This window comes from Squalius cephalus, assembly GCF_949319135.1.
Source record: "Squalius cephalus genome assembly, chromosome: 13".
In the NCBI taxonomy this organism is placed as follows: domain Eukaryota; kingdom Metazoa; phylum Chordata; class Actinopteri; order Cypriniformes; family Leuciscidae; genus Squalius; species Squalius cephalus.
Genome location: NC_137134.1, coordinates 24,554,055 through 24,581,233, shown reverse-complemented (window position 1 = coordinate 24,581,233; position 27,179 = coordinate 24,554,055). Strand labels below are relative to the sequence as shown.

Genomic DNA, 27,179 nt, shown 5'->3' with positions numbered 1-27,179 from the left:
GCTCATACTGTTATGAGGAAGTATCAGAGGTGACCAAAATGGTCTTCAGTTCCTTTCTTAAGTCCAAAACACAGGTTTTTAGCATCTTGGTTGTTTAAATATAGTTTAAACACATACTGATTTACATGTCCATGTCATCAGGTTACTGATGCTCTTTTTTAAATATCTTTTTCTCATGTTCTAAAAATACAATTCACAGTTTAGTCCGAGAGATTATATATTTTTAATGATAATTATTCAGGTTGTGAAAGAAATGCTATATTTGACACACACACAAAAAAAATTATAAATATGGCATCAGATGTATTTGTGTTACTAACACACACACACAAAAAAAAATCATTGGCATTGTGGACAGAAGAAGATTTGTGAGAGGTTTGTAATATGCGCAAAGGCAGAAGAACATTTCCAGCATTCAATGTGGTTGCAGCTCATATCTTCCGCCCACAAGACCACTTTCCACTTAATGCAAACAATGTTAGTGACCTCTAAGCTCTGTCTATAGTAGGCCATTAGGCCTACTTAAATATGATCCACTGATTTCTTTACTGTAGTACTGATTGTTTTTGTTTTTTCTTTTCATCTAATTTTACTGACACAAATCTGTTTGTGTGTAAAAACAGATTTGTTCACTGATTTGTTTAGTGTCGCTTTCTGCAGGTTATATCGTTACACCAGTAGAGGGCAGTAAGTCAGTGCAATGGCTTTTTACCAGTTTCTTAACCAGGGTGTGGATAAGATAGTATTCGAATATAGTAAAAATTCTGGTAAGTTTATATGCTTTTTGTTTTGACCCGTCTCTGGAAGCCACAACTTCCGTCTAATCTCTGAGGCAGAAGCATGTGAATGTGCTGTAGTCCAAGTTTCAGGCACACGTAAGTCTAGATTGAATGAGATCAATCTTGGTGCACTAAATCCGGCAGATTAACTATATGTGGTGTTGTTGCCCTAAAGCCAGGGTGTTGCTATGCAATTACTAAGGTGTTCAAGTGGTTTTTGACATGTTTTTGTTCGGTCGCTAGGATGTTCTGGATAATTGCTGGGTTATAGAGTTGTAGCCTAACTTGTATTTTACAAAATTTGCTAGTTGTCACGTTGCGAGTTTTATAGCGAGTGGATTCATTTCTTCTGAAATGTATACATTTAACATTTCAGGGAACATATACTTGTTGGTTAATTTATTTGAAAAAAAGTTGCAAAAACCATGACAAAAAAAGAAAGAAAGACGCTACAAAATGTAAAGATGTGTAAATATGATCATCTGTATGGTTGCTTTTGTTTATTCACAAACACTGTACATTGTGCATTAGTACATTACCACATTAAACATGTATACAACACAAATTATGTACAAAAAAAACATATTTACAAATATAAAACAGAGTGAGTTTTTTTTAATCTCTGTAAATAGACAATGTCCATAATGTGCCCTTGTTTTGTGCAATTTCTGATGACATGATCTATTTTAGGCTATAGTCCTTAAGTCTGTAACATTCACACCCTGCAGAGCTGAAGATTTGATTGATGACTTCGGTCTTCTGCGTCAGCCTGGACTGCAGCTCTGCTCATATTCCTGCAGGATCTTGACCACATCATTGTGGCCGAACTGCATGGCGTCATCCCGAGGAATATTTCCCCACCTGAATTAGAGATATGAGGTTAATTATGACCAAATGGATGGAGCTGAAGGTAAACGTATAAAGAAACAAGGATCTGTACCGGTCTTTCACAAAAGGGTTGACTTTACAGGCCTGCGTCAGAAATATCACAACATCCACATGACCTAAAACAGAACAGACACAAACCAAATTAATTTTATAATTAAATAAACTGTATTTGGCACTAAAAGATGCTTTAATGTTCACAGAAAATGATTCTACCTTCTGCAGCAGCGACATGGAGAGGTGTGCGAGAGTCATAGTCCTTTAACTCCATATTCATGGATGACAGGGAAAACCTGATGGAGGAAAAGAGAGACTAGTACTGTAAGTAATCTACATATCACTAGCACTCCTTGAGGCAAAGCGAAGACATTGTGAACTGAATAAAATGACCTTCTCAGAGCTGAGACATCTCCACTGTGGGCTGCAAACATCAGATTCACCACCGACTTGTTCTACAACACAGATTTGATGCGTTCATTACTGGAACTAATAAGATGACTAAAATTATTTTGGTGTTTAATGTTGTAGTTTAGTTCATGTGGTTGGTGTGAAAGCTGTCAAGTGTAAGGTTTACCCTGTCGTCACCAGACTGTCTGCGAGGGTCTTGCTTCTTCAAAAAGTGCCTCAGATTGTCGTAGTTGTGGAAGTTGAACAAAGACACCAGTTCCTAAATACAGAAGGGTTACAAAATTAGTTATTTATACTAAATCTATGGTCTGGAATTAAAAAGAGGATGATAAACCAACAGGACGATGACAGAAAACACCTGACAGAAGTGGATTCCACGGACACTGTTTCCGATTTTGTCCACTGGGGGCGACCAGCACATGATACCCATCACGTTCGGCACCACCAGAAGAACTGCGCCCGACACACCAGACTTAGCAGGTAATCCAACCTGGCACGTATCAAAAACTTTAGATATACAAAGATGGTGCACTCATATTACTTATGAATGGGAGAAAGTGCAACTGGCAATATGGCAGAATAAGTCCTGTCTTATAAATAAAAGAGCCGTTTTTGAGATTTCAGGATTCCCCCATTCAAATACATAGGACTTGGTCTTGGACGACCGAAATACCTGCCCGGAGGTGTTGCAAATATGGCCGCAGAGTGAACAGACTTTGCATGTACTGAGATGTAAAGATATACAGCAAGTGTTACTACGACTAAAAAATTCTGACTAGGTATAAATGTACTCACATGGAAAGCGAACTGTCCCGAGAAGTCGTACATCCCGCAGGAGTACATGAGGCTGAGCGTGTTTCGCACGGCTTCTGTGCTCAAAACTCTCTCTCCTGTGATTGGACAGATGCCGCCGTTAGCCAGTGTGGCAGCCATCACACTGCCGGACTCACACGTGACCTCTATGGAGCACAACTGTGAGGGACAGAGAGGAAATTCAGTCGGGACTGTCAGTGATGATTTAACATTAGAATAACTTAACTGATTAAAACAGGTGAAGAATCACCTGACCAACCTGGAAATAAAAGTCCAGCGCGTCAATCATATCCGCCCCATCCGGAAAACACTGTAAAGAAGGACATCACAGTTGTATTTGTGACCGATCAACAACATCCTGCTAGTTTGCTTATATAAAACAGTGTTCGCTGAAGTACAAACCTTTTTTTCTTTAAGGTAGTATCCTATTGCGTAGTTTCTGTCTCCTGTCTCCTTCTCTGACTGGAATCTGTCCAAACGAAAATCAAACGTAAGTCAATAGCAATGAAATTGCGTGGAAAACAAGTGTAAAACGCCAAAGCGAAAGACATACGTTGCGTTGCTGAAGCCCACATACTCCCTGCCTGTCATTTTCTTCACAAACTCCATCACCTGGTGAGGAAATGCAACAAAAATTATTTTCTTTGTAGAGACACTATTAGCAAACAGCCAAATAAAGAGTCTAGAATCACATCTGCTCCATTTTTGGGTTAAAGGCATTATCTATATCCAAAAAGCAATATTTTCGAGGAATAACGACTTCGGTAAATAACTAATTTCATGCTTTTTCATTAAAAAAAACCCCTACTGTATGACTTTATAATATAGCTGAAAAGTTGTATTCACTACTTTTGGTGCTTTGGAGATTAATAGCCAAATAAACATTGTTCCATTTAAGGTAGGGTAGGCAATTTGTTTTATAAACACATTTTATAATACAGCTTGAAATGCTCTTCACATCCTGATAGCAATCAATAATAGAAGTGTGTCTAAATATTAAAACATGTACATACATCATCTGTGAAAGATTGAGGACCAAAACAAATTTTCGTCCAATCATTGCATTCGGCCCCAATGCAATGATAGGATCTCCTGCCTGTCTGTCAGCGTATGTATTTTCATATTTTTTAAATGAAATTTGAAATGCCAGCATCCAACAACTTACATAGTCAAACTTCTCCGCTTTGTTGACGCCTGGCTGGAGAGAAGGAGAAGAGGAACAGTAAATTTTACCAACGTGAGGCTTTTGCACATTTCTAGCTTGTAATGGAGATCCTAGGAAGCACAGATCACATACATTTGGTCTAAAGGGCACTTTTAATAGCCTGGATTCAGTCCAGACCAGTAATAGTCCTGCTTCAGGCACCACAAAACAACACATGTAGCAGATGCACCGCGTCTGTCCACACAGATCTGGAATTCTGGGTCAAAGGTCTGTAAGCTCAAATGAATTATGGCCTGGCACGCATGTCAGTGTATATCAGTGTTTGTTTTGGAGTTGCAAGTGAGTTGACTATCAGACAAGTAAATAGTGCAAACACAAACCTACTTGACGCTAAACTCCACAGTGAAAGTGCAGGTTTATGTTTACCTTGATAAGTGAACTGATGACAATCGCTCCAGCGTTAACCATGGGATTGTGAGGTTTATCTAAGAACAGAAAACCAGCATCAGCTCACAGATTATTTAAATTTAATATGAATTTATGGTTACACTTTAATTTTAAGGTTTCCATGTTAAAGTGTAATTATTCATAAAAGGACTGAGTAAAATTAATTAAGTACATGTACTTACTATAAAGGGTGTGTTTTAGATTAGTTACATATAATTAAGCACAATTTATAGTAATTACTATAGTAACTATGTAACAAAGACACTGTAAAATAAAGTGTTACCAAATTTATTTATTTGATTTCTCTAGAACCACAGAAACAAAATGCTTCAATAGGAATGTTTTTGCTTATAAGTTATTCTGCTCTCCATTTACTCTCATTGCTGTCTAGCAGAAACAAGATATTAAAGAAATCTCATTCGTAAGTTCTTTCTTATGGACAGTGTTGGGTAAATTACTCTAAAAACGTAAAGTGTTACACTTTACAATAAGGTTTCATTTGTTAACATTAGTAAATGTATTATCCAACGTGAACTAACAATGAGCAATACATTTGTTACAGTATTTATTAAGCTTTTTTAATGTTGGTTAATAAAAATACAGTCATTGTTTGTTGATGTTAGTTCATAGCGCAATAACTAATGTTAACAAATACAACTTTTGATTTTAATAATGTATTAGCAAACATTGAAATTAACATTAATATTAATAAATGCCGTAGAAGTATTGTTTATTCTTAGTTCATGTTAACTACTGAAACCTAATTGTTAAGTGTTACAAAATAATGAATCACTAGCTACTAATTACATCTTTGAAAGTGTAATTAGATTACTTTACTTAGATTACTAAAAGTATTGCTTGCTTTTTACTAATTACTTTCTAAATCCTACTGTATATCAGCCTCGATCAGTTGACCAATACAAGAATAGACATGAAACTGCTCTTTTAATTCTTTCAAATAAATAATATAAAATTGCGTAAATTATTCTTGAACTGATCAAAATATTTAAAGGGAGAAGGTCACATTAAAACATTTAAAATTTTAATGTTAAATCCACTATTGTTTTATATAGAATTGTTTGAAATTAATGCAATTACATCAGAAGTAACTGTGATCAAATTACAAAACAAATTAAGAGTAATCCCTTATTTTACAGTAAATTACAGTAATTGTAATGCATTACACCCAACACTCCTCTATTTTCTGTAGCCTATATGTGTATATCTATTGCATTTTTCACAACATCAAGAACATCTGTAGGTTGTTTATATGATAATCTATGACATTTCCTCACCCACCGTCTTCGTCCAGAGAGAGTTTGTTGAATTTGAATCCGCTGGGCTCCTTCCCCACGTAGTGGTGCACTTTCTCTGTGCCGTGCTCGTGTACAGCGATGGCGTATTCCAGCGGCTTCACACACGACTGCAAGCAGAACGGCACCTTTGTGTCTCCCATTGAGTGCCTGAAATTCAAAGAGTTGATTTGAAAATCATAACCTCATATTACAGAAAAGTTGAGGGAGCTTTTTCTATTTACCTTTGGCCATCCACTGTGCAGAGAGAGACACCCCATAGATCAGGACTAAACTTGGTGAGATGGGGAATGTATTTTGTAACCTGAAAAAGATTCTAAGTGAGTCCAACTATACAAATAAATGAGGAAAAATTATTGAAAAATATAGTTCTTACATGTCCATCATGTTGCAGTTTTGATGTGTGGTAAATATGATTGATGATGCCAACAAATGCCTCAAATTCAGGAATGATAAACTTCCGTCTGAAAGCGAGACTCAGCAGAACGATGTTTCCACCCGCACACCTGTCACAATGTTGGAAATGTTAGAAACTAGAACTTCGTCTGGATAAATATTCCTCTTTATGCAGGAAATTCGCAGATATTTTTTGTCTGACTTTGCCGGAAAGAAAATGTACTCACTTTCGAAACAGCTCACGGTCCATCATGACTTCACCGGCTGATTCCCGGATAGCTTCGCGAATCTTTTCCATGCAGTAGCGCAATCTGGGGTCAGAGGTCAGAAGGCCGGTATTTTTCACTGCCTGTTAGATGGGGAAAATACTGTTCTATCCTTGAATTTGTCGTGCAAACTTTAATTAAACAGTAATGTTTATAAAGATTACTCTAATTATACAATAATCAAACAAATCAAACAGGTTTCAACTTATACAAGTATGTGCTCATGCTTGACTTAAAACATTAAGTTTAGTTAACTTAAGTTTAGTTAGATATTTAAGACTTATCTAATACAAAGTTCATCAAATGTCATTTAAACTGAAGGTACTGGGGGTGTTTACTGACCTTGTGTATAAATTATTACACAACCCATCACAGCAGTACCACAAAGTCTAGATAATCGTGTCTTCGTGTGTGAGTTTTACCTCAACCCTCCCATGACCGAATCATATTTCAGAGGGAACATGCACTGTAAGGGTGTTGGTGGTAATTGAGCCCATAACATGCTACTGAGTCAATGTGTGGGGCAACTCCCAGCTGTTGCCCATATACAGTGATGTTCAGTTTGCAGACTTTAACAACTGCTAGTGCAAAAAAGTCTATCTGTATTGTATATGATTCAGTGTGTATGTAGATTAAAGAACTTACAGCAATGAAATTAGATACAGGAACTTTCTCCGCTCCTTCAGTTATAGTGTAGAAAAGCATGTCCTCCAGTCCAGAGAATATACTTTTATTGGTCACATTTCTGCTTTAATTAAATAAGATTAAGCCTCCACACACTTACACCAAACAATTGTAGCTTACTTTTCTATTTTTTAATCAGACATTTGATAACAAAAGTCATTTTTATTCATTATAAAAGTGACTCACGTTTTCGATTTAGGTTTATCCACTGATGCAGGTGCTGTAAATTCGCCGGCTGCGTGAAAAGTTAAATTGAACGACCTCCTCGCCACGTTCTGACACGCTGAGCTGCTTTTTGCCACGTCTTTCGCCAGTAAGCCAATAACTCCAACATTAGGCAGTCGTAGGGTCCTGAAAGAGATCATTTTCCTGTATCGCATAAGAAAGAAATCTAAAAATTGAAGCGTAAATAGGGGAAATCAAACTAGTCCTGGTCGCAAATAACGGTCTCCAGAGTCGCGTGCTGCTGGTTTGTTTTGAGTCGCGTCAACAGGTGCGCGTGGAATCCGGTGAGCGCCAGAAGCACTTTATCAACACTGGCGTCTCCTAAAAGTTCACCGTCACGGATGACATTCACTCTTAAATCATCGAGGGGCGAAGTGATATCATGTCATAATACTGAGACAGCACTTTCTGAGATGTTTATCAGCGTAGATTAATGTAGACTATTCTACAATAATAGCTTCAAACGATCTACTGAGGTGAAAAAAAGAAGCTCCGTGAATTTATCCCGTCTTCTGACAACTACCCAGAAGAAAAGATAGCAGGGCATTAAATAATATAAATATATAAGATATGAAGTAAATGTAGCCTATTTAAAGTTTTTTTATATATAATCTTAACGTAGAAGAACGATGACGTGACAAAGCGATTCAAACGATCTTCTGAATGTTCTCGCGCTCGACGTTTGAGAGTTTTAGCCCAACAAGAATCGCCTCAGGGATAACAGTTTAATGATTTCTTCGTCATGTGGGAACTGTTTAATAAATAACAAATGTTCATGGCTCATAAGAAATATTTGTTGATAAATTAAATTGTCTCCACTCACCTGTGAGTATAGGAGATCATTTCTGACCAACTGAAGAAAAACACCTAGACTAACTAGAACCAGCAAACCATGCTGATTTAAGCTGCCCTTTCTGGGAAGAAAGTGGTGGACAGATGACAATACACAGAAAATATTATTATAACATTTATTAAATTATGTTTATACAGTTATGTGAACTAGGCCTATTCCATTAAAATATCCACAATTTGGCAAGTTAAGCAAACCAGTAGGCCGATCTCTGACATGCCAAAAGTCAAAGTCAGAGGCACTCTAGCAACACATCTACGGTAGATGACCAACAGGCACAAATTGGTGATGCATTTTCAAGGCAAGTTCAGGCAAATGTCACTTAAGAACATGCCACTGAGAAATAAGATAAATGGCTTGGTGTTGAAATACCACTACAGGTCAAAAGTTTGGAATAATTAATATTTATTACGCTTTTGATTTGAGAAAAAAAAAAAATGATTCCAAACTTTTGACCAGCAGTGTATATACTTTGTATAATTGTTCATAAATATACAAAATTAGACCCCAAAATAGAGCGTCTTCCAGTGTATCAGAAGGGAACCAAAGGTAAGAGTTAAAAGTATCCAGCCTAAAATTACCTTTAACCACACTCCAAATCTAGACACTTTTTGCTGGCTTTGGCATCACCAGCTTCAGCGCAATATCTACAAAGCAAGCGGGCATATAAGACAAGGGGATCCACAGGAACTTGGCATCCCAGCCTGCACTGTAGCGTGTCCTTGGGTGGGCGGACAGCAGGGCATGTTCCATGCAGTTGGTCACTTTACTGAGGTCAGTGTCGCATATGGTGTTCATGATCAGCCTCTGGATATTGATGTCTGGAGAGACAAAGAACGTCTAAATGGGCTATGTTTGAAGAAATGAAGAAAATGGTAATCGTTGGCATAGATAACATACATTTATCCAAGTATTTGTCTCCATAACTCTCTTTCACTTCAGGGGTCAGTCGGTCCCAGAGGCGATGAAGTTCCCTTTCGATGGGCTCCAAGCTGGTCACCTGCGTCTTGAAGAAACCAGGTTCAATGATGCACACCTTGACCCCAAAATTCTGGATGTCCCTCCTGAAATGACATGAAAAAAGTTTCCTGAAGGTAGTGGTGATGTCAAAGGTCGAAACCAACACATAAACAATTTGTTGGCTTTCACCGGCTATGGTTCTATCCAAAGGTGCAAATTTAGCTTATGCACAAAAATGTAATAACGCATAAACCTTTTGTGATTAAAGTACCATTTCATGTGTTCAAGAGAACAAAACCATCACTTCATGGGAAACAAGCGCAAAATATCTTTAAGGAAAAACCCATTGTACCCAAACATTTCGATGACACACATAGGCTCAGGCATTTCAGAATGACCAAACCAACATTTGAGATGCTGTGTAATAAAGTGGCCCACAGTCAGGGATTTATTCAGTAAATATGTTTCCATTGTAGTTTATGTGAAGGCCACCTCAATTGAGCTTAGAATGCGCATCTTGGCTTTTCCATCTAGATTTTTTTTTGTGATATCACAAACTTTATATAAAAATAGGTGGATGGAAACAAGCTTTTGAAGTGTGATACCTGAGACAGTCAGAGAAGCTCTCCACCGCAAACTTCGAGATGCAATAACCTCCGCCATTAGCTGCCACTCTACCCAACACTGACGCCACGTTCACCACTCTTCCACGGGCCTTTTTCACAAGAGGGAAGAAGTTCATGGTCATCTCGATCACGCCAATCATGTTGACTTTGAGCGTGCTTTCAAAGTCTTCGATTTTCATCCACTCAGATGGTCCCATTGGAAGAGCACGTCCGGCGTTGTTCACCAAACCCCAAAGTCCTGGAAAGTTAAGAACAAAGATGTCAAACTTGTTTCTAAAACCTTTATTTCATAGTCTCACCTGAAACGCACCTTTATCTCCAACTTCTTTTTTGGTCCATTCCACAGCGTTCTGAATGCTGGCCGTGCTGGTCACGTCCAAGATGCAGGTCTTCAGGAAAGGTCCCGTCGCCCTCTTCAGATCATCCGCGCCCTTTTCCGTGAGACACCCAGCTAGGACGCGGAAACCACGTTTGTCCAGGCGTTTACACAGTAGGTGTCCGAAACCAGAGTCACAACCGGTCACAAAGACGTGCTTCTCTGAGACCTTGGAAATCTCAAGGTTGTCCCGGTAGAACCACACCAGAACCCACAGCACCACAAACGCAGTCAAGCAGCACGTCCACGAACAATCGGTACTGCAAGCACATGAGTATAAACAAAATGCATAAAAATTATTTATAGTTCTGTTGGTTTATTTGCTTGTGTTTTGATAGTAGTGTAATCAGACACGTTCTTACCTCAAGAACTCAAACATCGTTTTTGCCTCCTGAGTGATTCTGTGAAGATGTTTTGTAAACAATTGCTTTTTGGGAGAATGCCAGTGACGTAAAAGACAAAAAACACAATAGTGCAGGTGTTATTAGTGCAGGAAGCGTCAGGGTGCAATTCCTTTAATCACCACAAATGGCACCATAATCCAACAGAGAACATACAGTTTAAAAAGCTATTGTGAACTTTACATATAGGAACTTCTCAAATATTCTATGTTTCTACAATGTTCTGAATATTTTATTATCGTCAAATATGGCTAATTTGTAGAAATCGTCATCACATCCACATCCTCTTCTATCAACTTCAGTTGATTTGGTTGCTTCTATAAAGCGTAAAACCATCAATCAATCAATATAAATCTGGTCAAATGTTTGTACAAATCAGTTTGAGCTGATTAACTACTACAAAAAAATGCATTCTTTTAATTCACCCAACAAAACAACTCATAAATAGTTAGACTTGTGTGCTAAAATGACGTAACTTGGTTTTGGAGGCTTATTGAACATTATTGACTCGTGACACAACATGTTTTTCAGAGCACATGAGAAATCTTGAGCTAAGGCTCTTATGAAACAAAGGGAGACTTTGGAATCAACGTAGAGGTTTAGAGAATGCTGAGATCGGTTGTGTATAAAAAAAATGGAAAATCCAGCAACACAGAAGCACTTTAAGCTTCTCACAATGCAAAACCTATTAGCTTCAGGGACTAATTAGCAAAGAGAAAGGTTGAGGATTCATCTGTGTGCTATGACACAACCAAGAGGACAAAACCAACCATAGAGAAGACTTAAGCTTCTATACACATGTACACTATTAATTATCAAACAATCAGGGCTTTTATCAAAGGCAGTTTATAAATGTGCCTTCTGATATTTTACAATTATTGATCAGATGATAATGACATGAAATTACTAAATATAATAGAACTACTAAAATACTAAAACTTCTAAACCAATCATACCATAGTCCAAATAAATGTGAAACTGAAGTCCCATATAGAAGTAACTATTTTTCATAAATCATGACATTATATAATTAATTACTCTAATTAGCCTGATTAATAATTCAAAATGAATTGTTCTTTAGTAAAAATGTTTAGTCTGTAATTTTAAGCGAATCTGAAGCCAATAACTTTGCTTTTCCTCTAAACGAATACTTAATTCACTCTGTGAAAAATGATTGTGATTATTCATCACAACTTATGATATAATATAGAATAAGAAATAGTGTTGTTTCAACTTAAAAAAGTATGTGTTTGTGCTTGACTTAAAATATTAAGTTTAGTTAACTTAAGTTTAGTTAGATATGCAAGTTATCTCAAATTTTAAGTTGTTGCAGCAAAATATTTTACAGTGCACATTTAAATAAATGCTAATACACATTCGATAGTTAAAAACATCAACTGAAGAAACAAATAAGTACTCTGCTATCAGTTAAAGTAATCAATTATCAGACTTACCTTTTCCCTTCTTGGCTCTGGAGCTGCAGGTCCTGAACACGTTTGGTGAGTGATCTGAAGTGGGTCTGCGAATGAGATTTATCCCTAAAGCTAATCCTCTAAGACAGGGCCACAATTTCTAATCTCCAATCTCAGTGTATTGCTGTTTGGCCATTTTTGTGTGCTTGTGTAAATGTGATCCCTAAATAGCTGGGAGGAACTTTTAAGGAGAATCATGCCAATTCTAACTATATTTAGGTTGATCGAATTAGTTTTTGGGTGGTTGACAGGAAATTTCAAGCATTGACAGGAGCGTCCAATGATGTGACATTGTGACATTTTTGTCTGCAAAAGATTTAAACTATTTCTATTTTTGGTCAAATTATTAGAGATGATGTTTTTATGACCTCATATCAGTTAAAGGGATAGTTCACCCAAAAAACTCTGTCATCAAACCTGTATGAGTTTCTTTCTTCTGTTGAACACAAAGGAAGATATTTTGAAGAATGTTAGTAACCAAACAGTTGCTGGTCCCCATTGACTTCCATGTTATGGGGGGAAAATACTATGGAAGTCAATGGTGCCCCATCAACTTTGCAGTTACTGACATTCTTCAAACTATCTTCCTTTGTGTTCAACAGAAGAAAGAAATTCATACAGGTTTGGAACTTTTACTTTATATGCCTAAAAATCCCAGTAAAAATTGATTTGAAGCCTGACACAATCGGAAACTCAAGTGAAATCTGGCATGTTGTGGACTTAAAACAGCCACACTTTGTTTTACGTTTTACTTTTTCTCCTTACATAAATAGTTAATCCTATGAGGCTGAGAGACCTTATTGTAGAAATGTGGATTATGTAGAATCTCACTGCATGCCCCGCTTAAAATGGGTTAATTAAAATGGGAAAAACCGAGAAATCCCACAAAACGTGTAAAATCTATTTTAGCTTCTTGTTACGTCTATAAAAGAATGGGCAAGTTTGTAATCCTAAATTATACGTTGGTTACTGAGGCTGAATGGAAAACACTTGCCAAATGTTTGGAGTGAAAAGCAAGGAAGCGAATCTTAACAGGTGAATCCCAGAACTTGTGAGGATAAAATGTGACCTTAAACGCAATAACATGCTCCAATGCAGTTATAGCACAACAGGTATTTGTTTTTATTACGCAAGCACATTGATAATATATCAAACGAAAATAAAAAATGAAAAAAATTCTAAATAAACAGCTATTCCAGCAGTTCTTTACTAGAATAAATGAGACACAAATGTCTCAAACAACAGTGTCCAAGTTTCTCCAACAGTTGGAGGAAAAGCCTTTGAGTTTCAGTCCATTTTGGGCCACCAGAACCATCCGCTCATGAGGACGCGGGCTGAGCCGGGCCTTTATGCACGTACTCCAGAGCTGTCGCGATCGTCCGCATGTCCATCTCGATGCTTCTCGCCCAGTTCTCCACGTCTCCGATTTCCTGTAAAAGAATAATCGGTCATGAAACCTGCAAATTTCACTTCAGAGAAACTAACTGCAACAAGAACTTGTAAAAAACAAGAATCGCTATATAAAAAAGCTGGTGTACTTTTAAGGCCTGGTTGAAGTTCTCCACCATGCTGATCCACTGGGCCGTCTGCTTGGAGAACTGACTGGCCTGAACCTGCAGCGTCTTCACCTCATGGTCCAGCTTGCGCTGATTGACGTAGGCCTGCGCCACCCTACGCAGAGATTCTGAGATATTACAATGTCTTAAAATTCATGCACACATTTACCGTTGTTTGACGAAAATCTGCAGGCGAAATCCAGTCACTTGCGCGATCGGAAATTTCAACAGAAATCAGCGCGCTGACCAACAGAAAGCTGATTGGTTCGAAAGCCACTTCTGTGTGAGCCGTGCTTCATACATCTCTAACGCTTGTTACACGAAAGATTTATTTTGTGAAAAAAAAAAAAAAAATTTTGGTGATGTCTTAAATAATTACGATAATTACGACTTGCAAAAAGTGTTCAGTCTTCGTAGAACTCATAATTACAACTGAGCTCTGACTTGTACCACCTGAATGCTGCAGATTCAATTGATAATGTTGCCATAAAAATGCATAATTATGAGTCTGATAATGTGAACCATAGATAATGTGAACCTCTCCCGCCGGAACTAGACTTGCGTATGGCCGTTACCGGAAGCTAGTGAATATAGCTTCATAAAGTTATAAATATGGATATTTTTATTACAAAAACGCATTGCTTCAGAAGGCCTTTATTAACCCCCTTGAGCAATACGGATTACTTTTATGATGGATGGATGCCCCTTTTTTGGGCTTCAAAATCTGTTACCATTCACTCCCATTATAAAGCTGAAAAGAGCCAGGATATTTTTTAATAGAACTCTGACTCCAATTGTGTTTAGTTAAATAAGAAAATCATATACACCTAGGATGGCTTGAGGGTGAGTAAATTCCAAATTCATTTATGGGTGAACCGCCATCTTGCAAGTGATGTGAACTCGCCTGACGTCGTAAACATGAGTTCCCACCTCGTAACTTCCCACGACATGAACGAACCAATTATACTCGTTTTCATGAAGTCGGCTGTTGCGAGAACAATGCTCTGTTGCATCCAACCGTGCGGTTTTAAGCTGCTTTTGCACAGTTTCGTCATAACATCGACACAAAGTCTTGGATTATGACAGCAGTGATCACATGAACTGACGGTATAATCCTGTGCATTAAATAACACTTTTACAAACATATAAAATGTATCGGACTCACCCCACATTTAGATGATCCACCAGGGCTTCTGTTAAACATGTTGCAGCTGTTATGGCCTCTCGTCTTCGTCTCTCTGTACAGTATACAAGTGTTTTATCACTTGACCAAGTACTGCATGACACACTTAACGTATAGGGTTTTTTTTAAACAAAGTGATAGTTTTTTTATTTCATCAAAGTTTTATTATGAATGTCTTTATTTTACAACACTTGTTTTATTTAGCAGCTATTTATTTTTGTGTACTTATTTCTGTATTGTTTAGACGTATTTTAATGCAATTTAAATCAATTAAAAGTGTTTAAATCTACAGTTATTAAATAAAATTAAACTTGCATTTTCCCCATAAATTATACTCCATCCATGATATAGTATAAATAAGGATTCAAATAAAAGCACACTTCAGCGACTAGATGAATGCAAGCTAGATTTTGCGGATCAAGTGAACATTAATTGTCAATAAATACATTACAATAAAACAGACAAGTATTCATCCGAGTTATACCAAAGGGCCTGTAAACTAAAGCTAGTCGGTAGAGATCTACAGAAGCACATACCTTGCAACTCTTTCCTTTCGTTTTGTTTCGTTTGGTGTTCTTTTAATAAGCGGGAGAGCATTTTGGCTATTTAATGTAATAGAAAACGAAAAATGTTGATTGGAAGTTAATTTTCTCTCAATGTTTTGGCAATCACTGGACTCACATGACAGATAGCTCTGAGTAAAAAACATACGGAAAGCGCGGATGGTCAAACATGCTTGAGAGTATTTTAAAACGACATTTCAAAATAAACGTTTCGTTAAACTTTTTTTTTTTTTAATCATAGATCTAACAAACTAACCAATTAGCGTTGACTATTCTTGAATGAGTGATAAAAACGTCTTTTTTTATTTAAAACATGAAATGTGTACATCATCAATTCATTTGATTTTTTTATGAACGTATTTCCATGCGTGTTACAGCCAGTTTCTAGGGGGTAACGTTAGGACAAAAAAAAAAAAAAGAAAACCCTTTTACAGTCTACAAGAAAAAACAAACGAAAAAAAAAATGTGTTTGTCTTTGTCTTTGTTTTTGTTTTTTATTATTATCTTGGACTTTAATTTTGAATGGTTGCTAGGACCCCGCCTTTTGCCAATAAAACTACAACTCCCATAATCCTTCACTCACACGTAAACATTAACCCAGATGATACTACAGCTGGAGCTCCTGAAGCGATTCACATCATGAAATGACACAAAAGAGACTCCGAGGTCCCGGTCGGTTCGGCGGAACGCACTGATTTAAAACCCTTGACATGAGTAAAAGAGACCGAAGAGACACATGCTTTTCATTTGACATGCGTTTACACAGCTAACGAGATGATGTGGCCTGTAGGTTAGCTGTCAAGCTAAAGGAAAAGCCCATCAGCTGTTCGCATTGCATTGAAATAAAATGATGTAGCTGGACTTGAACCCGAGGAAAGGGACAGACATTAGCGACAGGATGAAGAAGTCACGCAGTGTCGGAGCTTCTTCCTCGCTCAATGGACTCGGAAAACAAGGTGTGTTTTATAGAAGTGTGTTCATTTATGACATGATGGGAGACTTTACTGCTTTAACTGTCGATAAAAGATGACAATATTACAGTTTTTACTAAACTAATTTTAGAGGTTTGTATTTACGTTACGAGATAGAAAATATGGGAATTTGGAAATGGATTATCTATCTATCTATCTATCTATCTATCTATCTATCTATCTATCTATCTATCTATCTATCTATCTATCTACCAATCATACTGTCGATCTATCTATCATACTGTCTATCTTTCTATCTTTCTATCTATCTATCATACTATCTATCTATCTATCTACCAATCATACTGTCGCTCTATCAATCTATTTATCAATCTATCACACTGTCGCTCTATCTATCTTTCTATCTACCATACTATCTATCTATCATACTGTCGCTCTATCTATCTATCTATCTATCTATCTAATCTATCTATCTTTCTATCTACCATACTGTCTATCTTACTGTCGCTCTATCTATCTATCTATCTGTCTATCTATCATACTGTCGCTCTATCTATCTACATACTGTCTATCTATCATACTGTCGCTCTATCTATCTATCTGTCTATCTATCTATCTAATCTATCTTTCTATCTACCATACTGTCTATCTTACTGTCGCTCTATCTATCTATCTATCTGTCTATCTATCTATCTATCTATCTATCTATCTGTCTATCTATCTGTCTATCTATCTATCTATCTATCTGTCTATCTTACTGTCGCTCTATCTATCTATCTATCTATCTATCTACATACTGTCTATCTATCATACTGTCGCTCTATCTATCTATCTATCTGTCTGTCTACATACTGTCTATCATACTGTCGCTCTGTCTATCTATCTATCTATCTATCATACTGTCTATCTATATATAGAGATGGATCAATACATAAATATGTTGATATAAAAATTATACATATGTGTATTTGTCTGATAGATATACGAATATTTAGAGTATATATATATATATATATACACACACACACTAGTCAACGTTTGAAGTGGATCAAAAAAGTTCACGGTATGGAACTTTGAATTTCAAAATTCATGTATAACTTTGATGAAAGGTTTTGATCCACTTCAAATGTTGACTACTGTATATAAAAAATATATAATTATCTTTGGGTGTGTTAATAATTTATTTCTGCCTCATAATCCTTTAAATACATCTAATTGTTTTTCTATGGGAGTGTCCTGTGACTTATCCTTTGTATTTACAGATCTTGTGCTCATTTCATATTAAGTACCTATTCATAACATTATATAAATATTTTCAGATTATATTATTCATCATACCCAAACATGTGGCATAATAGACTATGCACTCTAAAAATCTGTTTCACAAAAGCAGACTGATTCATATGTTTGGGAAGTGAGTGTATTTTGTGAGCCAGACTAAAATAGTTCAAAAAAGCCTTTCAATCTTACTGTCCCTCTGGGGAATGGCTGTTGTGTCAAAAAGACTTGCGCAAAAGAAGGAGAAAGGGTAAAGATCTTAGTCAACTTGTTCATTTCCAGTAAACTCTTGTGCTGAAGCACAATAAGACAGTGCTGAAGCGCAGTATTCAGCCGCTGACTCCAGTCTTCATGTCTGTAGATGGCGAGTCCCGACGGAAGAGGAAGATGGCGGAGATCACGCAGGCCCTGAACATGACGCCCGTGGACGTGCCCGCTCTGAGGCGCATGGCCATCAGCGAAGGAGGTCTTCTGACCGATGAGATCCGCCGGCAGGTGTGGCCCAGGCTGCTCAACGTGTCTGTAGACAACATACCTGAGCAACTAGGTAAGACCGATCACTTAGGACATCCGAGGGAATTCACTTTCCGAAAGCCTTGCAGATGTAAATCAAGTTTTCATTCTTCAGAGGCGGTCGATCGAGACAACAACAAGGACTTCAACCAAGTGCTTCTGGACGTCCAGAGATCCCTCAGACGCTTCCCTCCAGGTGAGCTGAAGGGACCGGCGCTGCTTCTTCTGGATCTGGAGCTACATGTCTAAACTGCTTTAATGTGTTTAATGGACGCAGGGATGCCAGACGAGCAGCGGGAGGGACTTCAGGAGGAGCTGACTGATATTATTCTGCGGGTGCTCGTGAAAAACCCTCAGCTGCACTATTATCAGGGTTACCATGACATCGTGGTGACCTTCCTGCTGGTGCTCGGGGAACGACTCGCCACTGCCCTGGTGGAGAAACTCTCCACTCACCATCTCAGGTGGGCATATATATATATAGATATAGATATATAGATATACATATAGATATATAGATATAGATATATATAGATATAGATATATATATATATACAGATATAGATATATACAGATATAGATATAGAGATAGATATAGAGATATAGAGATAGATAGATAGATAGATAGATAGATAGATAGACAGATAGACAGATAGATAGATAGATAAAAAATTGCCAATTGTTTTGCATTCTGACATTGTTCAATATAATTAAGTGCAATTCCCTCTAACAAAAATGTCATTTTCTAAAATGTAATAGGAAAATATTATTATTATTTATTCTTAAATATTGTCTACATATTTTTTGTTATATGTAATTTAAATATATGAATTATTATTTAAATGTTACATTAAATATTCTATATAACAATCTTTATTAATTAAATATTATTAAGTGCAATTTCCTCCAACAAAAAAAATGTCATTCTCATCACTAATGTAAAAATATATCATCATTATTATTATTATTAAATAAGTTAATTATATTCATTATTATTTAAATTTTAAAATATTTATTTTTACATTTATTTCGGTTAAAGATAATCAAGCTCAATTCCCTCCTACAAAAAAAATCTCATTCTCAGTGAGAAGCATATTAATATTATTATTTAAACTTTCAAATATTAATATACATCTTTTATTTATACATTTCTTGAATTTGCCCTAATTTATGCTGAAAATAAAAGGGTACAAAATATTACTTCAGTTGCTGTATTATAGTAAGGTAAAACATCTTCTTAAAACAACTTTTTTTTTGGTAACACTTTACAATAAGGTTCATTAGTTAACATTAGTAAATGTATTAACTAACATGAACTTACAATGAGCAATACATTTGTTACAGTATGTATTAATCTTTGTTAATTTTAGTCAATAAAAATATAACTTGATAAACATTGATTGTTCATGTTAGTTCACAGTGCATTAACTAATGTTAACACATACAACCTTTGATTTTAATAATGTATTAGCAAATGTCAAAATTAGCATTAGCAAAGATGAATAAATACTGTAGAAGTATTGTTGATTCTTAGTTCATGTTAACTAAAGTAGTTAACTAATGAAACTTGATTATAAAGCGTTACCTTTTTTGTTTTAATGTCTAAGTAGATATTTTTCATGCATCTAACTTGCCTTTAAGGGACTTTATGGACCCCACTATGGACAACACCAAACACATCTTGAACTACCTGATGCCCATCATCGAGAGAGTGAACCCTGAAGTGTACGACTTCATGCAGCAGTGAGTACACGCCTCTTTTTGTTTGCTTTTTATGTTTGCTTTGTATGTTTGTGCTGAAGCACAATGGTCTGATTGATCCTGTTTGGTCATCATTACCATGTGAAAGAATGATGAGCGATGTTCTTTATTCACATGAGTAGTTTGAGATAAGCATCTTTATTTTCTCAACAGAGCAGAAGTGGGCACGATTTTCGCCCTCAGCTGGCTCATCACATGGTTCGGACACGTGCTGTCAGATTTCCGCCATGTGGTCCGGTTGTACGATTTCTTCCTGGCCTGCCATCCCCTCATGCCTATATACTTTGCTGCTGTGGTACGTTTGCGTTTGTTTGACTCTTTGTCATCCTCAAAACCCTCTTCTGAGTCTCTGGTTTCTGATATTCAGCAGAAGTGGGTCAGCAGTTTCACTGCCACCGCATTAGCAGCTATTTTTAGGCCGTGTTGTTGAGTCTGAATAAATAATTGACACATTCTCTCATGTCGTGATGAACAATAAAGTACTGTGTTCCGAAATCTGCAGTCCACCTAAACTTCCAGACATGGAGTTTTGATGTATGGTAACTAAATATTAATAGACTATAGAGTAGTTTTAAAAAGAAAAATATATATTTTGCATTAAAAAAAATAAGCCTATTCTTAGGACCATTAAGATTTTGTGCATTGTGACATTAATTTGATATTTGATTATTATTATTTAGTTTTCAACCTAATTGTTAGTAGCCTACTGTAATGTAAAAAAAGTCAAATTAATTTTCTTTAATGTAAAGGGCAGGAAATTCTCATCATTACCGTGACATAAAACAGGATATTATTTAATATTTTAAAAAGCATTGGCATTACCATAACATTAACAAGATATTATAAAAAAAATAAAAAATCTTTGTCAATAGCATAATGCAAAATAAAATCATTGTTGTTTAATATTTTAAAAATCTCATTGTGATTACGTAACATAAAATGGAATATTATTTAGTATTTAAAAAAAATATTTATTACCATAATACAAAAAAATCTCATTGTCATTACCATGCCATACAGTTGGATATTAATTTATATATATTTTTTAAATAAGTCAATAAGTCATTACCATAATGCAATTAGATATTATTTAAAAATAAAAAAAGATTATTACCATAATGCAAAAAATCCAATTAGATATTTAACAAAAAAAAAAAAAAAAATCCAATAGTCATTACCATAATGCAATTTTATATTATGTAATATTTTTAAAAACATAAAAAAATTGCAAAAATGTCATTGCCATAACCATTACATAAAATGGGATATTATTTAATATATAAAAATGTCATTACTATAATAAAAAGAAATCTAATTGTCATTATCATAATGCAGAAAAAAAAAACATTCTCATTAATGTAACATAGATACAAAACATGAATGAACATAGTCATTACCAGGATGAAAAAAATCACGTATTGTATTGTATTTAATATAGTAAAAATCTCATTTTTATTATCGTAATAAATTTTTTTTTATTTTTAAACATTTTCTAGTTCATTTTTAAAGTACATTTTTACATTATATTAATACTACCATTAAAACCCATGCTGTAACATTCAATAGAAATCCAAACACACAACAGCAAAGAAATTCTATCACATTCATTGGTCATCCTTGTGTCCTGTGTAAATCTACTGGGATCCAGCGTTGTCTTCTTCCTGCAGATCGTGCTGCATCGAGAGGAGGAGGTGCTGGACTGTGAGTGTGACATGGCCATGATGCACCATCTCCTGTCCCGAATCCCACAGGACCTGCCGTACGAGACTCTGATCAGCCGCGCGGGAGATCTGTTCGTTCAGTTCCCTCCGTCTGAGCTGGCCAGAGAGCGCAGTCAGCAGTGAGTCTATCAGCCTTGCTCTGAAGGGGTTTCACACAGCAACAAATATCTCACAAACCATTCTCTCTGTCCAGAACCGCCGTCTCCACCTTCAAAGACTTTGAGCTGGCGTCGACGCAGCAGCGCCCGGACACGGTTCTCCGGCAAAGACGGATGGAGCAGCAGAAGCGCACACTGGAGGCCCAGCGCAGCACCGTAGCAGTCGTGCAAACCACGGGACGCCGCTTCATGAGGCTAGCGGTCATGGGTTTGACTGTGGCGTTGGGGGCCGCAGCTTTAGCCGTGGTAAACTCTGCCCTGGAATGGGCTCCTAAGCTAGACTTACTCTTCCCGTGAAGAAGCCAATCGACAGCACACAATAACAGCGTCTCAATTTGAGGACTGAATGTTTGTTATTTCGCCTTTTTTTTTTTTAAGTATTTATATACGAGCCAGACTAATGAATAAAATATTGTGCGTATGGTTATTCTAATTAAACAAGTTTTTTTTCCCTAGAGTCTGAAATGAAAGGAAAATGTTTCCTGGATCCACAAGAACGTCAATCATTGTGTCGAGATAAATGTACAGTAGAGGTATGTACACTCCACGGCTCATTCATGAAACACGATCTGTGCACATTTTTGTGTAAATCATCTGTAGACGCGTTCTTTTTACATAAGAATGCTTTTACGAATATTTGAAATGTGCAAAAACCAGCATTCAAGTACATTGTTCATAAAACAATCTTTATGTAAATTGTCAAATTAAATTCAAACAATTTTGCAATTGGTTTTTCTTTTTCAAAATTCGTATACATTGTTCGTAAAACAATTTTTGTCAATTGTAACATTGAATTGAAAACAACAATTTTGTAATAAGTTTTTCATTTTTAATCGAATGCAATAATTTAGTCCAAATAGTTTGTTTTTGTTTAAAAAATGTATATACATTTGAAATTCATCTAAAAGCAACCAAAATGTACATTGATTTTCAAGCTATTTTTACTTAAATTCATTCAATTCAATGCGAAAATTTACACACAGTAAGAATACTTTGACAAACAATGTACATTTTTGTTTTTGTGCATGAATTTAAACTCAATCATTATGTAGATAGTTATGTAAATTGTTGCATTCGCTTAAATGCGACAACTTTGTCAAAACTAAAACTTTGTTTTACATGCAATATACATGTTTTACATGTTTTACATTTACAAAACAAAAACTCACTTAAACTATCATTACATTGTTGAATTCAATTCGATGTGACAATTTATATAAAAACATTGTTTTACGAACAATGTACATGAACTTTTAAAACAAAAGTAAACCGTGATTGCTAAATTGTAGCATTCAATTCAATGCGAAAATTTACATAAGGAAGATTTAACGAGCTATGCACATAACTAACATAATTTTATGACATTCATGTACCTTGCTCGTAATACAATTTGTATGTAAACTATGACTGAATTGAATGTAACAATTTAGTAATCATAGTTTTTGTTTTAAAATTCATGTACAAAATAATATGTATGTATACATATGTTTTTACGTAAATTTTCAGACTAAATTCACTGCAACAATTTACTTAAGAATTATTTTATGAACTATGTACAGAATAGTTTAAGGGAGTTTTGGTTTTGAAATGAATGCACAAAAAAGCATTCATGTACATTGTTCGTAAATACATTTTTACGTAAATTTTCACTAAATTTAATGCAACAGTTTATGTAAAAATGCTTTTATGAACCGTGTACATAACAATAGTTTAAGAGATTTCTTTTGTTTTGAAATTCATCAGCAAAAACATTCACATTTGTCAAACTATTTTTCTATAAAATGTCAAAGTGAACTGAATACAAGAGTCTACGCAATTATGCTTTTATGAATGTTGTCCTTTGTAAAACCATCCATTTTGCGGCAATTTACATTTTGCTTTTACAAGCAATGTATGTAGTTTTTGTTCTGAAATTCATGTGCAGAAACAACATTCAATCAAAAACGGTTGATATACATTGTTTGTAAAGTCATTCTTATGTAAATTTCCCTAAAAATGACATTACAAATTATCTATGCAGAAATTTGCTTTACTTGTGTTTCATGATTGAGCTGCTATGTGTTTCATTTAAAATATATCTATATATCTATTGAGACCAAAATATTTTAGAGCCCCTGTTCATAGAATTAGAAATTTATTTGGTACAGGGCCCCTTATTGGAAGGAATCGAATTAGTTTTGAGTACGTAAAATCTTAGTTAAGAAGCAATTATAAAACAGCAGTGAATGAAGAGTCATTTTATTATGTTCACCATGTCTATGTTAATTTTTTCACTACGTTTCAGTTTTTTCTTCTCCAAATCACCTTAATTGCAGTATTATTTTTTTTGTGATAAGTGCTAATCTTGGTACATAACGTACATTTTTCATGAATCTCAGAGCTGGAATTGAAACCACTTGTAAGTATCTTCGGCTGATCAACAAACTTGAGATGTTCTGGAGTGTGTAAATGATAAACGTGAAATACTTAAAAGTAGTTTCTGTAATTTAACTCCAGGTTAGTGTTGAATCATGGCACATTTGTTATTTTTATTGTTTAAATGCTGTTCACAACTGATCGTTTCCACTTAACAACATCTAAGCTTAGAGTAACATCCAAGTGGATATTTTCCATTATTCTTATATTGCTGAATCATGATTTATTAAAATAACATGCTGCCATCCACACAATACTACTGTTTATGATTACATAATCACCGCTTTGATTTTGCATTAATTTTGCACTAAAGAACATGCTTCTTTCTTATTTGTTTGCACTTTGAGAGATTGCTATAAGTTGTCTCTGGTTCGCTGAAGTTAATGTCTCACATTTGACCATGTTGCTAAATATGTTTCAATAAAAAGAAAAGTAAAACGATCTGTGTAGAAGAGATTTGTTCATTTGGATAAATTCAACGTATTAAAGGCACACTATGCAGTTTCCGTTTTTGTCAAACAGCGACCCCTAGAGTCGCTGTGGAGTACTTGTATTTAACGTTACTGTCGTAAATATGTTTCTCGTTTTCTTTTCCTTGACTCTTCCGACCGCGCTTTCTCCGTCGACTCTGCCATGATTCACGTCTGAAATGCGTGCTAGTGTCTTCCATAGAGGCTGCTTCATATGTTGTTGATGTATGTGACGTCGTGCCGTAAAGCAAGTCGTGATTCTTCGTGAGATTTGTCGGGGCGCCACCTCTCAAACCTGCAGTGCCCCACCCCCACCCCCACCCCTGCTTTGCTATCAGGATGATTCGCCCTACTACGAGTTCGTTTACCATGGAAATTATTTCAAAGCTGTTATATCAAGGTACAAATCTTGCATAGTGTGCCTTTCAGGAGATCAAAAAATCATTTGAATTGGCTCCATTATTTTGTATACCAGCTTTATTGAATCTATTGTAAACAAAAGAGAACAGAATGATAATGCTTCGACATGTTTAAAAAAAAATAGGAATATGGGGAAAAACCTGTATTCTGAAAATTATATTACAATTTTATTTTCATTTTTAATTATAATATATCAATAATTATGACAATTGAGGGTTTTTCTTTTTGATATATATAATTTGATTACACTCCACTCCATTTTATGCATTTGTTGTGAATTTGAGTTAATGTTCAATGTGGGTTTTTTTTTTTTTTTTTTTTTTTTTTAACAGTTTGATTTATTCCTTCATCATGCCATATTGCAAGTTCTACTACGATTTTACAACAAAACATATTTGGATTATAAACAAAAAATCACCTCATACAAAAATCCAGATACAACAATAATAAGTCTTTTCTCTTACAATAGCATTGCACAAAGTCCCAGAGCATCAAGTCGCCAGAAAATAGTAGTGATTAAAGACAGTTTAAGGCATTTTTAAAAATGTCACTTTTTTCATCCTATAAAAGCTCAGATACATTTAATTTTGTAAACACGTTCTGAATCTTTAGTCCTGGAACATATCGTTGAATCTGATTTATGTGCCAGTGATCTGACTAGAGAAAGTGAACGTTTTAAAGGTACAAGCACAACTGTGGCGCATTAACCTCACCTGGATTATTTTAAGGAGTTTCGTAAGTGTTGTGTTACTGTAGCGCAGGTTTTTGCTTGTTGAAGAAGCAGCGTTCAGATATGCCGCCAGTGTTCAGTGGCAGTTCTGGCACTGCGGATGGCAGAGGACTCCGTTGACTCGACATCTGCAACCACCCGATGTGTCTCCGGTACCCTGAGGAGTCAGAACCAGGTCTAGGTTAACTATATCTGATGCTTGTGAAACACTGAACGAATGAATCATGTAGTTTGGTGTCCGACCTTTGGTCCCCATCGGGCTTGTTTAGTCACCCAGCAGATCTCGGTCTTACACATCAGACAACAGATCCAGTCACAGCCGTCTTTCTTCTGGACGATCACCTGACATTTAGGACAGTTCATCGCCTCGCCGTTCTTCAGGAGTTGCTGGAATGGAAACCGGTTGACAGGTAATGAACATTTTAACGTTAATTCTTTAAAATCTCAAATCTGAAACATGCAGCACAACCAATGTAATCCGATTCCAGAACAAATCAACTATAAATCGGCTCTTTTCAGTGTACACATTCAGTACATGGGGCAGTCGTGGCCTAATGGTTATAGACTCAGACTGGTAACCCAAAGGTTGCAGGTTTGATTCTCAATACCAGCAGGAAATGACTGAGGTGTACTTGAGTGAGGCACCTAACCCCCAATCGCTCCCCGGGCGCAACAGCAAAATGGCTGCCCACTGCTCCGGGTGTGTGTCCATTGTTTGCAGTGTGTGTGTTCACATATCACTTTCACACACAGTGTGACCAGTGTAGTCTGATTCCTAATGACTCTTATGAATCTGCACTTTTTGTGAATCAAACATTGGTTGTGCTGAATGTGTTTGATTCACTAAAAAGAGACGATTCATTAGAGGCATTTGTTCAGGAATCAGACTACACTGGTCACACTGTGTGTGTTTGATTCACTGAAAAGAGACGATTCATTAGAGGCATTTGTTCAGGAATCAGACTACACTGGTCACACTGTGTGTGTTTGATTCACTGAAAAGAGACGATTCATTAGATTAATTTGTTTGGGAATCAAATTGCATTGGATGTGCTGAATGTGTTTGATTCACTGAAAAGAGATTATTTATAAGAGTCACTCATTCAGGAATCAAACATTGGCTTTTTTTAAGTGAGTCAAACACATACAGCTTGACCAATGTTGAGTCCCAAACAAATTACTCTTATGAATCTGCACTTTTTAGTGAATCAAACACGTATAGCGCTACCAATGTAGTCTAATTTCAATTTATAGATAATTATTGTACATTTATTTATGTCAATAAAAGCCTAAATTCAATCTGTTCATCATATAAAGATTTTGGACTAAACCGCTCTATTCATATAGATACGTTTTATGATCTCTTAATGAACTTTTTGAAGAATCAAAAAGATCTTCATTCCTGTTCCGAAG

General features: G+C 35.9%; 5 protein-coding genes across 13 annotated transcripts in view; 1 reads left to right on the top strand and 4 right to left on the bottom strand.

Annotated features, from left to right (window-relative positions):
* Positions 1-1,238: 1,238 nt before the first annotated feature.
* gls2b (glutaminase 2b (liver, mitochondrial)) lies at positions 1,239-7,785 on the bottom strand. 7 transcript variants are annotated; one of them, XM_079890450.1, is made up of 18 exons: positions 7,343-7,784; positions 7,118-7,217; positions 6,434-6,555; positions 6,187-6,316; positions 6,035-6,114; positions 5,797-5,960; positions 4,477-4,535; positions 4,051-4,083; positions 3,439-3,497; positions 3,288-3,354; positions 3,145-3,195; positions 2,868-3,044; positions 2,431-2,562; positions 2,239-2,331; positions 2,055-2,116; positions 1,881-1,957; positions 1,720-1,783; positions 1,239-1,640 (listed from the first exon to the last, which is right to left on the bottom strand). In XM_079890450.1, exons 1-18 carry the CDS (start codon positions 7,534-7,536, stop codon positions 1,544-1,546), a joined length of 1,761 nt encoding a protein of 586 aa, XP_079746576.1. In that variant the 5' UTR covers positions 7,537-7,784; the 3' UTR covers positions 1,239-1,543. The 7 variants fall into 7 exon arrangements, with proteins under 7 accessions (XP_079746576.1, XP_079746578.1, XP_079746581.1 ...); XM_079890452.1 differs by having other exon boundaries at positions 6,434-6,517; positions 7,343-7,657; XM_079890455.1 differs by having other exon boundaries at positions 5,793-5,960; positions 6,434-6,517; positions 7,343-7,383.
* Positions 7,786-8,336: 551 nt separating this feature from the next.
* Positions 8,337-12,214, bottom strand: rdh5 (retinol dehydrogenase 5 (11-cis/9-cis)). The gene is made up of 6 exons (XM_079891609.1): positions 12,049-12,214; positions 10,556-10,620; positions 10,128-10,453; positions 9,797-10,055; positions 9,132-9,295; positions 8,337-9,052 (listed from the first exon to the last, which is right to left on the bottom strand). The coding sequence occupies exons 2-6, from the start codon at positions 10,570-10,572 to the stop codon at positions 8,832-8,834; spliced, it is 987 nt and encodes a 328-aa protein (XP_079747735.1). The 5' UTR covers positions 10,573-10,620; positions 12,049-12,214; the 3' UTR covers positions 8,337-8,831.
* A 950-nt stretch (positions 12,215-13,164) lies between these two features.
* On the bottom strand, positions 13,165-15,520 carry bloc1s1 (biogenesis of lysosomal organelles complex-1, subunit 1). Its single transcript, XM_079891147.1, has 4 exons — positions 15,342-15,520; positions 14,788-14,860; positions 13,605-13,737; positions 13,165-13,496 (listed from the first exon to the last, which is right to left on the bottom strand). Exons 1-4 carry the CDS (start codon positions 15,400-15,402, stop codon positions 13,386-13,388), a joined length of 378 nt encoding a protein of 125 aa, XP_079747273.1. The 5' UTR covers positions 15,403-15,520; the 3' UTR covers positions 13,165-13,385.
* A 423-nt stretch (positions 15,521-15,943) lies between these two features.
* On the top strand, positions 15,944-24,565 carry tbc1d20 (TBC1 domain family, member 20). 2 transcript variants are annotated; one of them, XR_013823399.1, is made up of 9 exons: positions 15,944-16,324; positions 17,940-18,125; positions 18,207-18,287; positions 18,369-18,555; positions 19,733-19,834; positions 20,006-20,147; positions 21,520-21,692; positions 21,767-22,079; positions 22,188-24,565. XR_013823399.1 is itself a non-coding variant. In XM_079891608.1 (8 exons), exons 1-8 carry the CDS (start codon positions 16,267-16,269, stop codon positions 22,026-22,028), a joined length of 1,191 nt encoding a protein of 396 aa, XP_079747734.1. In that variant the 5' UTR covers positions 15,946-16,266; the 3' UTR covers positions 22,029-24,565. The 2 variants fall into 2 exon arrangements, 1 of the variants encoding a protein (XP_079747734.1); XM_079891608.1 differs by having other exon boundaries at positions 15,946-16,324; positions 21,767-24,565.
* Positions 24,566-25,082: 517 nt separating this feature from the next.
* The window catches only part of rbck1 (RanBP-type and C3HC4-type zinc finger containing 1), an 8,568-nt gene continuing 6,471 nt past the window's right edge, over positions 25,083-27,179 (bottom strand). For both annotated transcript variants that reach the window (XM_079891606.1, XM_079891607.1), the window contains exons 12-13: positions 26,010-26,153; positions 25,083-25,923 (exon numbers count right to left, since the gene is read on the bottom strand). In XM_079891606.1, the coding sequence (XP_079747732.1) occupies positions 25,843-25,923; positions 26,010-26,153 (225 nt within the window). In that variant the 3' untranslated portion in view covers positions 25,083-25,842. The remainder of the gene's footprint in view (positions 25,924-26,009; positions 26,154-27,179) is intronic.